At 34.2% G+C, this 15,252-nt stretch overlaps 1 protein-coding gene across 1 annotated transcript in view; it reads left to right on the forward strand.

Annotated features, from left to right (window-relative positions):
- Positions 1-1,674: 1,674 nt before the first annotated feature.
- Positions 1,675-15,252, forward strand: part of LOC114325417 (muscleblind-like protein 1) — a 129,537-nt gene continuing 115,959 nt past the window's right edge. Inside the window, exons 1-3 of the mRNA XM_050649222.1 lie at positions 1,675-1,716; positions 4,898-5,068; positions 12,988-13,068. Coding sequence (XP_050505179.1) covers positions 1,675-1,716; positions 4,898-5,068; positions 12,988-13,068 — 294 coding nt within the window. The remainder of the gene's footprint in view (positions 1,717-4,897; positions 5,069-12,987; positions 13,069-15,252) is intronic.

The following is a 15,252-nucleotide window of genomic DNA, read 5'->3' on the forward strand; positions in this document are numbered from 1 at the left end:
TTTAACCATAATAGGGTTGCCTATTAAAGTTATTTGTCTACAACCTTGTTAAAAATGCAATTTTTAGCACTCCATACGAGCGTTAAAAATGCTACTTTAAGGCACTAGTGCTTTAAAATTTTTAAGGCACTGCAGTTCGTATTGACCGTATAGGCAATTTTGATGCAATGTCAAAAAAATATAAAACTGGAATGTCAGTCAAGTTCAAGTAAAAGTTTTTGTAGAGTCCTGTAATTACGTCTGTAGAAAAAATATTGTATGGTGTGTGTGTTAAAAAGTACATTTTTCAGCCACTCATGTGAATTGCAGAACTCGCTATCGCTCATTCTGTAAACTTTCACATGCGTGCCTTAAACGTGTACTTTTAACACTTATATCATAAATAACTGTTAACAATTTAATTTAATAATTACATTTGTTATAATATAAATTTTATCATCTGCCAGTTTTAAAACGAGTTGTGCCAATCAAATAAGAAGGTAATGAATACATAACTGTCAACGACATACTGCTTTGACAAAAAAAACATTAATACAATCAGTAAAACAGTAGATATTCATCATGCTAGTCGAGTGTCCTAACATATAGGCCTGGATCGCGCGTACCAAAAAAAAGTTTATTAATATCAAGCTGAAAATTTGTTAATAGCTTAACGGTGTCTAGTCGGCCAAACTTTGATGTACGGGAACACTGGAACAGGGGAAGTTTAAATTGTGGAACGTGATTTTAATTGTGGAACGTGTCATCCTGACAAGTTTATGATTGTGAAAAGTAGCAGGTTGTTTTTAAGTTTATTCAATAGCAAACTTTATATAATATATGAAAAAATGTTTGTCCGGCAAATAAGTTGGGCATCTTAATAAGTCCGACACGTAGAACATGTCAACGGACAGAAATTATGTTGGTGGTAAATAGCAGTCTGATTTTTGCATGAAAGGGTAAGAAATCAATTGGAAGTTCTGTCCGACAAAGATCATGGGACGTTTTCGTAAAATTTGTTAATAGCTTAACGGTGTCTAGTCGGACAAACTTTGATGTACCGGAACACTGGAACAGGGGAAATTTTAATCGTGGAACAGGTTACAGATTTCGAACGTCAGACTACGAAAACGTCACATGTACTTTGTCGGACTGAACTTGATTGATTTGACGAATTGTTTTGTTACCCTTTCATTATACGCTCATGCAAAAATCAGACCAAAATTTACCACCAACATAATTCCTGTCATTTGACATGTTCTACGTGTCGGTCTTATTAAAATGCCCAACATATTTGTCGGACAAACATTTTTTCATATATTATATAAAGTTTGCTATTGAATAAACTTAAAAACAACCTGCTAATTTTCAGAATCATAAACTTGTCAGGATGGCACGTTCCACAAATAAAATCACGTTCCACAATTAAAACTTCCCCTGTTTCAGTGTTCCCATACATCAAAGTTTGTTCGACTAGAAACCGTTAAACTATTAACAAATTTTCAGCTTGCTATTAATCAACTTTTTTGGTACGCGGGATCCAGTCCTAATAATGATCACAATACATTTTACGATCCATCGAGCGGGGTACAGTGACCCTTTCAATTTGTCCCGAAATAATTAACTGCATAATCCCTTTAAACGTGCTCGAATATTACTGTTTATTTTGCAATTGTATACGCTCTGTTCTGACCAATGGAACCGAAATACCCTCAGTTTGACGATAGTGGATACGAGGTGAGCCAATATTTGACGCAATAAAATAAAATCCTCCGGGATAATGGAGATTATACAAAAGAGTTCTGAAATGAATTATTTCCTGTTTTTATTTCGCTTGATTATGAACCAGTAAAGCTCTTTTAACTGTGCATTGTTTGGATATGATAATATATTATTTGTTGATATTTCCTAAGCGTGAATTTTTAAATTATTTTTTTTTAATTCCTGGGTTAGTCTGTCTGTTATAAATAAAATACTTCAATATTGCTTAAACGTTTCGGCTATTTTCCATTTTCAATAAGCATTTAACTTCTATAAACATTACATCGTCTGCACTATTTGCTGGTCGGCAATGCAATGTTCCATTACAGACCAGCAAAAAGTTAACCTCTTATCATTCGTCATCAGTTGTTAACCTATCGTGTTTGAATTAATAATCAACAGTGTTATGACGTCATTTCAGGCTTCCATGCCTTCATCAGACACTTTGGCTGAATACAAAATCAAACACGTTGGTTAACGTACAACTGCCATCTACTTTCATGACCATGAAGGAACACAAGCTAATAATACCGTTTTTGATTCCGGAAAAGAGTACAGCAAACGGCTTTTCAAAATTATATCAAGGTTGCCATTTCCAACTCTGGTTGCCAGTGTCTGGTACTATTGCCAACTCTGGATGGTCCGGTGTCCTTTTATCCTGTTTCCTGGCCTTCTGTTTAGTCTTATTATCGCCTCCTCCATCCATATATGTAATGGAGGGAGGTCAAGTATGGTTGGGGTAGTCGACATCGTCCCTGTTATGATTAAGCATGCTTATCATTTAAGCTTATTCAGTTTCTCTCTTTTCGCCTTTTGGTTAGAATTTATACCACCACATTAGTACGATATACGTAATCATAGATCTGACTACAGTCATATTTATATAGCTATAGGGCAGTCAGTGAGGGTATTTGGCTCCGAATTCCATACTACTACATCGATTTACTCAATACTTTCACAGTAAGTAGGGAATGGGTCAAGAAACAAAGTCTACTCTATATAATATGGCGCTTTTATCTTGGGGGCGGTTCCCATCCCTTCAAGGGGTGGAAAATCTTTTGGTCAAAATAACCGAGGAAGTGGCTAGAGAACCTAATTCTAAGCAAAAACTGTTCTATATATTTTTTTTAAACTAAACTATTTTTGAGTTATTCGTGGTTGAAAAGTGGCCATTTTCATTAAAACACGACACATTTTCGGACGGTTTTTTGCGAATACCTTAAAAACTGTACGTCTAACTAAAAAATCTATATAAATCATTTTTGTAGATCATAAAAAAACAAAGAGATTTGATCCTTTACCAATTTTCTAGTTATAATACAAAAGAGATATGGTAAGTAAAAAGAGTTTGCTTTTTTGGTGCATGCTCAAATCGGTGTATTCCACGTGAAATAATAGAAACAGTCGATTTTAGGTGTATAATGCTACCAATACCTTTTGTAGTCCTTGAAAAGACCTTTAAAATGAGTAATATTAAATGTCGATTACATTCAAACTAAGCGAGATATGCTCCAAAAAAAATTGATGACTAATGTATTTTAAGAAAAAATGAGAAGTGTATTACTTCGTTTTCCTTCTACAATACCTTTTATTATAGTGTTATTTCTATGTCCAAAAAGTTGGATTGGTTTAAAATGAATGGTTTTTGAAACAAATAAGATCAAATTATAGAGAACATTTTTAAATTTTCTTAAAAATCTTCCTTTTTTTCCATGTAACTCGCAAATGATACAATATACGAAAAAAGATACCATACAAAAATGTATTGTTTTTTAGATAAAAATTTTGTTTTTGTTACAGTTTTTCATTACTGTATCTCTTATCATTTTCAACGTGCATGGAGAAAAAGGAAGATTTTGATCTTATTTTTATACTTTGATCTTATTTTTTTTAACCATCCATTTTAAACCCGTTTAAATTTTTGTACATAGAAATAACACTGTAATAAAAGGTACTGTAGAAGGAAAACGATGCATTTAAATTCTGGTAGATGAGGGGTTAAATATACTTCTCATTTTTTCTTAAAATATATTAGTTATCAATTTGTTTGCAGCATATCTCGCTTAATTTGAATGTAATCTACATTTACTACTGCTGATTTCAAAGGTCTTTTCAAGCACTACAAAAGGTATTGATAGCATTATCCACCTAAAATCGACCGTTTCTCTGTTATTTCAAGTTGAATAAACCGATTTGAGCATGCACCAAAAAAAAAACAAACTCTTCACCTACCATCTCTTTTTGTATTATAACTAGAAGATTTGTGAAGGAACTGATCTCTTTGTTTATTTATAAGCTACAGAAATATTTTATATAGTTTTTTTAGTTAGATACATAGTTTTTAAGGTCGCAAAAAACCGTCCGTTTTTTTTTAAACATTTAAAGATTATGCAAAAAAATAAAAAAAAATTATTTTGTTGACAAAATGTTAAATAGGCATCTCATCTTTATAAGATTTCAAAGTTTGATCAGTGCATCATAATTATTTTGGTTATTATTGCGACCGTAAATTATTAATTAACAATTGAATTGTTGCTAAAATATTCATTTAATTTTCACCGGCTTCTGGAACTATAATATAAACCAAGAAGGCTTTTAAGTCACCAAATTATTTAATTATTGGTAAATAATTACTTATCTAAAACTTTATTTGAAAATTAAAGATTTTGTTGGGAAAACCCGCATTTTCCGAGGAAAATTTTCGTCGGAGCAGATCGGGAAAAACACGTCTCTGTGCAGAATTTAATCACGGTGAATTTTTATTTGAGTGTTTTTGTTGTAAAGTTAAAATCTTCGGAGTTCTAGAGCAATAATTGAAAAAAACACGATTTTCGGGCGCCATTTTGTTTATAAAAAAAGTAGCACACTATCTGAGGACTTTGCATACCTATATTATTAATATATAGGATCTTATAATTCGATTCCAGCAATAAAATTGCTGGTAAATAACTTTTCCCAAAAATGGCCTATTCTCCGATAATCAGCCCAGACTATTTTTGTTAATTTAAGTAACACTTTGGGACATACAGTTACACTTTTTTGTTGGCTTGAATATAAAATACAAACCGATATTTTTTTTCATTTTTATGTTGTAATATATGTTTTGCATCCAAAATTAAGCTGTATCCAAATATACTCATTTTATTTTTTGTTACAGGGTCGATGTAATAGGGAAAAACCACCCTGCAAATATTTCCATCCTCCACAGCATCTTAAGGATCAACTATTAATAAACGGAAGAAACCACTTAGCCCTTAAAAACGCTCTAATGCAACAAATGGGTCTGACACCTGGTCAAGCTTTAGTTCCTGGTCAAGTTCAAGCAGTTGTGAGTAGAAACGCTTTTATATGTTGCTTACTTTATTTAACTTTGTATTTGTGTTTAATTAATAATATTTTTAAAAAATGAGAAAATATCTGATCTGACAACGCTAGTCATTTAGGTAACAGAGCGTAAACCCTATTTTCAACTACAACACTGTGTAATTTTTATACAGGGTGTTTGGTAAAGAATGCTTAACCTTAGATCCTTGAGCTTAAAGTAGGTCGATTTAAGCTAACTTACCTTAGTACGAAAGTTGGTAATAACCGAAATACAGGGTGTCAAAGTTAAACTTTTATTTTATTTATTCTTGAATATTTCCTGACAGGCATGGTATAACAACACGAAATTTGGTAAGCTGGGGTTTTTTGGGACGAGAAATCCAAATTCGCCAGCAAAAATTATCTATTACCCGGAGGGTGCCACATACGTATTTCAGCGCTCATTTAATACGTTCAATTTTTTTTATCCCCCACTTTACATACTTTTTGAATCATAACTTTTATTCTCTTAATAGTTTTACTTAAAGAGATACTACATTCATCTCGATAAACTCAACTGTTTTCGAGATAAACGCATTTTAAATGTGCGATACAACATAATTTTTTGCGTAATATCATTGTAGTTTGGCCCGAAAAATTAACTTAAAACCATAATAATTGTGCCAGTTCTCATATTTATGTCATTGCATCGCAAATTCCATTTGAAGAAATTTGCGATACATTTTTGTAAATTTTTATGGTTTTAAGTAGTTATTTTTCGGGTGTAACTACAATGATATTATGCAAAACAAATATGTTGCCCTGCAGATTTAAAATGCGTTTATCTCGAAAGCGGTTAAGTTCAGCGAGATGAATGTAGTATATCTTTTTTAAGTAAAACTATTAACAGAATAAAAGTTTTGATTCAAAAAGGATGTAGAGTGGGTAATAAAAAAAATTGAACCTATTAAATGAGCGCTGAAAGGCGTGTGTGGCGCCCTCTGGGTAATGCATCATTTTTGGTGGCGAATTTAGATTTCTCGTCCCAAAAAACCCCCGCTTACCAAATTTTGTGTTATTATCCCATGTCTGTTAGGAAATATTGAAGAATAAATAAAATAAAAGTTTAACTTTGACACCCCGTACTTTGGTTATTATCAACTTTCGTTCTAAGGTAAGTTAGCTTAAATCAACCTATTTTAACCTCAGGAATCTAAGGTTAAGCTCTGGCCCATTCTTTACCAAACTCCCTGTATAGTGAGTTATAGTATAATATTGTAGCGATAAATCTGTCGCATCGGTTCGTTTATATACGACCATTCATTTACAACTTTTCTGTTTGAATTTATCTTAACAACTAAAAAAGATTAATACCAGCGCGCTATATATCATCAACCTGTACGCGTCCACCGCTGGACATACGTCTCCCTGAGCTCTTTCCATCTGTCTCTGTCTTGTGCGGCTTGTATCCAGCTACTGATAACACGCTTCAGATCGTCGGTTTATCTGGTTGGTGATAATCTGGCGGGGGTCCAGATAAATAATTCCCGGACAAAAAATCCCCGGACAAATAATCCCCGGACAAAAAATCCCCGGACAAATAATCCCCGGACAAATAATCCCCGGATAAAAAATCCCCGGACAAATAATCCATGGACAAAAAATCCCCGGACAAATAATCCCCGGACAAATAATCCCCGGACAAATAATCCCCGGACAAATAATCCATGGACAAAAAATCCCTGGGCAAAAAATCCCCGGACAAAAAATCCCCACAAAAAATTCCTGACAAATAATCCCCACAAATTTTTTTGGACAAAATATCCCCACAAAAAATCCCGGACAAAAAATCCCCAAGAAATATTTGCTGCCGAATAGTTCTTTAAAAGTTTTCCTGAAATTTTAACAAATGTCGAATTCCAATTCCATGCTGAAAACTTCAAATTATACATGACAAAAGAGTTTTTTCAAAAATCGTGGAAGATATGGGGAATGAGCTAAGGCCCCGTTTTCCTGACAGGCGTTTAACGCGCGTTTTGGTAACACGCGATTACAACTACATACATTTTACTGAAGACCATTCACATGCAAACGCGCGTTTTAGATCATTAAGACGTGCGTTTGCATGTGAACGGTCTCAAATAAAATGTATGTAATTGTAATCGCGCGTTAAGCGCCTGTCATGAAAACGGGGTCTTAGCTCATTCCCCATATTTTCCACGATTTTTGAAAAAACTCACACTTTTTTGTCATGCATAATTTAAAGTTTTCAGCATGGAATTGGAATTCGACATTTGTTAAAATTTCAGGAAAACTTTTAGAGAACTATTCGACAGCAAATATTTCTTGGGGATTTTTTGTCCGGGATTTTTTGTGGGGATATTTTGTCCAAAAAAAACTGTGGGGATTATTTGTCCGAAATTTTTTGTGGGGATTTTTTGTCCGGGGATTATTTGTCCTAGCTTCGTGGGAAGCTAAACCAATAGAGAAAACAGAAGAAGAAGACCAACGAAAGAGTGGAAAAGTGACATAGCCGATGTACAATATATAAAAGATATTTGCACTTTGAAAGATATATAGAATCGAAAAAAAAAGGTTTGGTATAGTAGAATTAAAAAAAACATAGATTGGTATATCTCGTTTCTAATTGTCTTTTCAAGATTAAACCGCTCGCCTTTTACGTTAACTAACTTAGTTCGATTAAAAGTTGAGTTTTTTTTGTAATATTATGTTAATAAACTTAGAAATCACACATGGTAAATAGTTATTAGAAATAGGTTGCTCTCAAATTTTTAACCCATTTTTCTAATTGATTCTTGTATATATACAGCAGCTAAAATACATCATAGATTACTGTCATTAGTAAACACCAACTTTTTTCATATCGAAGTGTAGAATGACGTACAAACTCAAGATTCGTGGGAAAATATATTATATTTTTGGTTCTATTTTGGTAACCTAGGTACAGTTAGGATGAACCAACTGTACCCAGGGAAAATTGCTTTGGGGTGGTCTTACGAAAGTTTTTAGAAAGTGTGCACTCAACAAATGCATATTAAATTAATAAATTATGTTGTGGAACTCTACCTTTTGTCCAAAATAGTGAGATAAATTTCATCTAAAATCATTTTATCTTTAAGTGTTCGGGTAAAAATGAATCAAAACTTGACAAACATGATGAGTTAGCCAGTTTCACAAAGAGAAATTTAAAAATATGAAAGCATTAAAAATTATTAAAAATATGAAAGACTTTAAATAGTTAAAATATTTATATACATATAACTAAACCAGATCATATGTTAAAAATATAGAATATTAAATATAAAATAAGAAAAAGAACAATAAAATAAAATATTTAACTAAATACTAAGTACTTTTCCAAACAGATTAAGTATACTACGTTTTTTTCTCAAAACCTGTATATCCCATAATATGTCAACTTAAATGACATATTTCTTGTACAATCTGTTAATGGCGTGACAATCAGATCGGGCTTTAAACGTTAGATATTTAATCATGATTTTTCGCTAAAATAACCCTATGTAGGACAAATACGTCTGTTATAAAAAGGACCCAAACTTTGCCTTTTAAAAGCGTTTTTTCCGTGATAAAAGAATTCAATCGATACTCTCTTTGTTTCTTGATCAGATAATTTTCTCATTTTTTAAAGGAAATGCACGTAAGCACGGTCGTTATGTAGTTTGTTGTACACTGCTCCAAAAAATTAAGGCACCATCTACAAAAACAACAAAAAAAAAACGATTCATTGGTGTTTTCAATATTGTTTTCAATTCAGAGTTTTATTTCCGAAAAAATAAAACCTGGTTACGCTTTCGTCTTTTTTATTACTTGCAAACCAAACGAATGGTGAATAAAAGAAGACATGGGCAGGTCTAAATTTGCATCTGACTTCCTGCGTATTCAGCGTGGCAAAATTCCCATCAAAACTTGGTCCCAATCAGTGATGTGGGAGAGAGGGGATACGACATAAGGGATGATTTTGTATTTACTAGATGGGACCACTTGATTTGACACTTTTTGCTACATCCAATATGGCGACGGGCAGGTTTTTATACGTTATATATGGAATGTGTTATTAATTAGTTATTAAAACTATGAATTATTTATATATTTATGTAATATAATATAATTTTGTAATTATATATTTTATATAGAGCAGAATAAACTACCAAAGAGTTGTTCCGCCATATTGGATGGAGCGTTTTTGCGAGTGAAACCGAGCCCATCGACTTCACCGTGTGCCGCATCCCCTCCCTCCCACATCACTGGTCCCAATACTCAGTTAGGGGTAAATCTAATAAAAAAGAATTCTCTGTAAAAAGACACGTCTTATATTTCAGTTCGTTCAGAGAGCGCCATAAACGCCCTTACTACTTTCACTCTCATTAGAGATCTCTATATATTCAGATATAGATAGTCATATATACACCTTCTGCAGATATCTAATGAGAGTGAAACTAGTAAGGGCGTTTATGGCGCTCTCTAAACGAACTAAAATATAAGACGTATAATTGTTTTCATTTTTGTATTGAATTAGGTCTGGATCCCGCGTATGAAAAAAAAGTTGATTAATAGCAAGCTGAAAATTTGTTAATAGCTTAAGGGTGTCTAGTCGGACAAACTTTGATATATGGGAACACTGGAACAGGGGAAGTTTTAATTGTGGAACAGGTTAAAAATTTGGAACGGTCAAACCACGAAAACGACACATGTATTTTGTCCGACAGAACAGACTTAAACTCTCCGAACAGAAAAATCAGACTACTATTTATCACCAAATGGGCGTTTTAATGAGTGGAACATGTATAATATGTCAAATGGCAGGAATTATGACAGGTGATAAATAGCAGTCTGATTTTTGCATGAGAGTTTAATCTCTGTTCGGAGAGTTTAAGTCTATTCTATCGGACAAAATAAATGTGCCGTTTTCGTGGTCTGAGCGTTCCAAATTTTTAACCTGTTCCACAATTAAAACTGCACCTGTTCCAGTGTTCCCATATATCAAAGTTTATCCGACTAGACACCCTTAAGCTATTAACGAATTTTCAGCTTGCTATTAATCAACTTTTTTTTCATACGCGGGATCCAGACCTAAATGTGCCATGTATTTGGAATGTTTTTATCAAGTTACTTGTATTGTTATTTGTTTCAACCAGTTTCTTAGGAACACAAAACAAAGATGATGTAAATGTCGATAAAAGGTTAGTGTCATTTTTAAGTCGTACTGCTGTTTGCTGCTAACAATTTGATCTTGTTTTAATCAAAATGCAACGCGAATCGAGAACTTTAACTAAAGAAGAGTGTGCTCAAATATTGGTTTTGCACGAAGAAGGTTGGAGTTCCAGACGTTTAGGGGAACGGTTCGGCGTACACCATACATCGGTCTAACGAATGACGGAACAGTAGTGATGTTGAAAAAGTATCTATTCGTTACAAAGTACTCGTTACTTACGAATACCGAAAGTAACTATTACTATACAGAGAGGCAAATCGTTACTTTGATTACTTTGATTAATCTGATTACTTCGTACCAATCGTATCAGAGCGAGTACCTATTTGAGTATTGTATCTACAATCGGTTGATGTCTGACTCGGACCGGTATTTCATGAGTGTTCGGTATCAGTACAGTTAACTAAAATTTTAGCTATCATGGGCGAAGGCTATGAAGAGTTTTGCAGGATTACAGCGCTGAGAAGTAGCTGAATCAGAGGGAGGTATATCATTTAACAAAGCATGCACCCAGAAACAGATGTCTATACGATTTGTCGAGGTAGATAATTCACAAAATTTCAGATGTTCGTTCCTTTGAAAATAAAAATGTAACACATTAGATTTTAATAATAAATGCACACTATTCTTATCAGCCTAGAAAAAAAAAGGCTTGATTGACCGGAAAAATGTAGAAATGATATTTCTAGACTATGATCATCAACTTTAATTTTACATGTAGCTATGGCATTGTTTTTATTATACCAGGGCATAAAACACTAAAAACACAGGAATAAATCTATTTTTAAATATAGTAGGTACATAGAGACTTGCAACTTTTTGCATTGTAGGTATTTAGGATTAGGATGACGTCTGGAAAAAAGTCTACAATAAAAAAATGGGTGGAAATGCATTATTACATTTTAAAGTGTATAAAACGCATCGAAAAATGCATAAACATGTTAAAATCAGTATACTAAGGGCCTAAATTTTCTTATTTTGGAGTATTTGGGGTCACTGAACACGAATATGCAATCAGAACCGACCTCCGAAGTACCTGGGTGCCCATGGTTACTACTAATGTACGTCACCTAGTTTCGGGGGTTTGATTTTGGCACTTAATTGATGCAGACAGATTACTCGAAACACAATAAAATACCGGAAGAATGGAGAACGAGCGAAATAATTCCACTATTCAAAAAAGAGATAAAATGCAGCCAGAAAACTACAGAGGTATCAACTTGTTAAATACTACCATAAAACTTGCCACTAAATTTTTACAATACCTAATGAATCAGAGGATAAGTTTAGCAAATGAACAACAGGGTTTTCGTACTGGAAGATCGTGTTATACGAAATACTGAGAAATGCGATTCTCGATATCATTACCGGTACTCAAATATAAAAGTAATCAAAGTATCCTACTAATAACTAATACTAATACAAAATATGTACTGAAAAATGCGATTCTCGATATGATTACTGGTACTCAAATACAAAAGTAACAAAAGTAATCAAAGCAATCAAAGTAACCAATACTGTAAATGATTACTGTATATAAAAGTAACGATTTGTAACGAATACTCGAAAGTAACTATAATCAACATCACTACGGAACTGTACAGAGACTAGTAGTCACTCTAAGCGTCCAGGACATGATCGACACCGCCTGTTCAAAACCGTTTTGTACGACTTCGTACCTCAAGACACCCATTTGTAACTACCAGAAGCTTACAATCCCAACTTGAAGATGTTCATAATGTTCGAATCAGATGTAAAACTGTTCGCCAACTCCTCAAGGAAGGTAATTTGGTAAATAGTGTACCTGTTGGAGGGCCAGCCTTGACCGTAGCTCATCGAAGAGCCCGTTTGATTGGAAAATAGTGCAGTTTACAGATGAGAGTAACATGCTAGGAACGACATTATTCGTTGGAGGATCGGTTATGGCCAGGGGCGGCGTTTCTTTAACGGGTCGTATAGACTTAATGGTGTTGAATAACGGTTCCACCAACACTCACCGATATATCGTTGGCGTTCTTCAAGACCATGTTTTGCCATTTGCGCCTTATATTGGCGAACATTTTGTTCTAATACACGATAATACATGACCGCACGTTGCAAATATGGTGCAAAATTATCTTGAGGAAGTTGGAACCGACGTTATGGTATGGCCAGCGAATTATGGTATGGCCAGCGAAAAGTGCCGATCTCAATCCTATGGAGAATGTTGGGACTTGCTTGGCAGACCTCTGCGCAATTCTCTTAATCAACCAAACTGGATGAGAATATTTGAAGACCGTTTAATTCGAGTATGAATAGTCGATGACAAGCTGTCATTCGTAGCAGGGGTGGAAATACGTCTTATTAAAAAAAAATTGAACAATTTCAATTTTTAGAATTAGCCATTTTGTTGTTCATTGTTTTAAGATTTTGTTAAGTTTATGAATATTGAAGATGGTTAGCGATAATATCACCAAATCTGATTGTTTTACAAAGTAAAGTAGTTCGAAATAAAATGCGTTTTATTGCAGTTAATATTTTCACGTTTTATGGTATGTTTTATGTGGTTCCTTAATTTCTTCGAGCAGTGTATTAATGCGAACATTTTTAGTTACTTTAACTCATGCTGCATGACAGGTTGCCGGCCTTGTTTACTTTTTGTTTTTATTTAATTTTTTGGTGTCGGTACTAATTCTTTGGTTTTGTTATTTGAGGTGGATGCGCCAATAGACTGCCTTCCCTTGACCTACTTCCCCCACTTGTCTATGACACTCGAAGAGCAGTATGCACTTATGGTAAAAATAACCCCTTAAATCCTTGCTTTGCTGCTTTTTTTGCTTTAGTATACATATATTTTAAGAATTATCATCGTTTATTACGAATAAAATAATAATAGTTGTCAGCTACAACCAAAAATTTTGACTGTTATTTATTTTGAAATGTAAATTGTATTGTTTAACGTTGATTTTAAAATTATGCACATTATGCATATATGCAAAATATTAGAGACATAGTCGATCAGATAGCCAATCTGGGTAAATGTTTGGTCCATTTTAATAGAAATAGTTGCACTGATACACCTGGTGATACTTCGTCTTGTGACATTAAAAATCTGTACAAGTCCAATATGGTAACACTACGGCTAGATCAGAGGTCCTTCCTCCACTCCAACCAATTCAGAGCAGATCAGAAGCCAGGCGCAGAGAGATGGGTTAGACAAAAATACGCTTCATCACCCGACTTATCAAATTTTTATGGTGGTCATGAGGATGGATTTAGAAGAATGGGTAGATGGAGTCACGGTGGGTGATAAAAAAATCTCCAATTTAAGGTTTGCTGGTGACGCTACACATTTAGCAGCAAATGAACGAGAAATGCTAGATCTCCTGTAAATAATTGAAGGAAAGCATTAAATTTGGTTTTAAAATTAATAAAGACAAGACGAAAATAATCGTGATAGACAGATTCAATAGTATTCAATTTAGTGATCAAATTGGATATCAATTAAATGGTAACGCAGAGACTCACGCTGAAATTAGATCTAGGATAGAGCAGGCCACAGCTGCTTTTAGAAGAATGTCCAAGGTATTATGCAACAACCCAAAAATTGGCATTGAGGATCCGCCTACTTCGCTGCTACATGTTCTCGGTCTTACTGTATGGTGTCGAGTCCTGGACTGTGAATAAAATCGATCTAAATAGCCTTGAGGCTTTCGAAATCAGGTGCTATAGAAGAATTTTAAAATTTTCTTGGGTAGAGAAGATTCGAAACTCCACAATAATAGAACGTCTCAGTCAGACTACTGAGATTATAACAAGAATCAAGAAGAGAAAGCTGGAGTATTTCGGACATGTAATGAAAGGTCCCAAATATAGGTTGCTACAAAGTATTATGCAAGGGAAAATAGCAGACAAACGCAGTCCAGGATGAAGAAGAAGCTCATGGCTGAAGAACTTGGGAGATTGGTATTGGGTTGATACAAGCATGCTACTTAGGATGGCACTGGATAAAATTAAGATATCTATAAGGGTAACCAACCTTCTGAAAGGACATGGTACATGAAGAAAAATAAATATTCAGCTGAGTAAGCACATTCAGAAATATCAGATAGCAGACAGCTTTAACGATGTCGGATCTAGTATAACTGATTATGGCAACTGCTTAGGAGAAACTCATATACACATTGGTATGGCAAAAATACAATGAGTTGCCTAAGTAAAGTTTGGCATGACAGATCCATCTCTCAAAAAATCAAGACGAGATTGGTGAATGCATTTGTATTTTCAATATTTCTATACAGGTCAGAAACTTGGACTCTTTGCTCACAAGAACGAAAAAATATTGATACCTTTGAAATGCGGTGTTGGAAAAGAATTATGTGCATACTTTACTTTGGTCAGCTCGTCTCCATTCTTAACCAACCATTCCATTCTCCCATTCTTAACCATTCTTCTCGCTTCCATTCTTAACCATTCTTAACCATTCTTAATCAACTTGCCATTCAATAAGGCTGTTCACAACTAGTCTACAGCGAATTCTACAATTATTTGGTCATGTGGTTCGCAGAGGTGAGAATAATTTAGAAAGACTAATTGTTTCTGGAAACGTTCCGGGGAGAAGACCAAGAGGGCGGTCATCCCAGAATCACCAGATGGTCACCAAATGGTCCGACCAAATTCAGAACTCAGCCACTCATTCTGTAAAACCCTTAGAGCAGCGAAAAATCGAGATAAATGGAGAAAATTTGTAGTATTTACTCCTAGATGACGTTTTAGTATACTGAGGCTATAATAAAATATGGGACTAATCAATTTACAAAGAAAATAAAAAGAGGATATACATGATACTCTTGTGAAAAGTATCACTCGATACAACTGTGGAGTATGTCCGCTGAAAGAAAGAACATTGGCACCGCTGGCAGCAATGGAGATGGATTTTGGGGGAAGAGAGGCAGAAGGATCTATAAGAGAAAGGATTA

Source organism: Diabrotica virgifera, chromosome 4, assembly GCF_917563875.1.
Source record: "Diabrotica virgifera virgifera chromosome 4, PGI_DIABVI_V3a".
Classification (NCBI taxonomy): Eukaryota; Metazoa; Arthropoda; class Insecta; order Coleoptera; family Chrysomelidae; genus Diabrotica; species Diabrotica virgifera.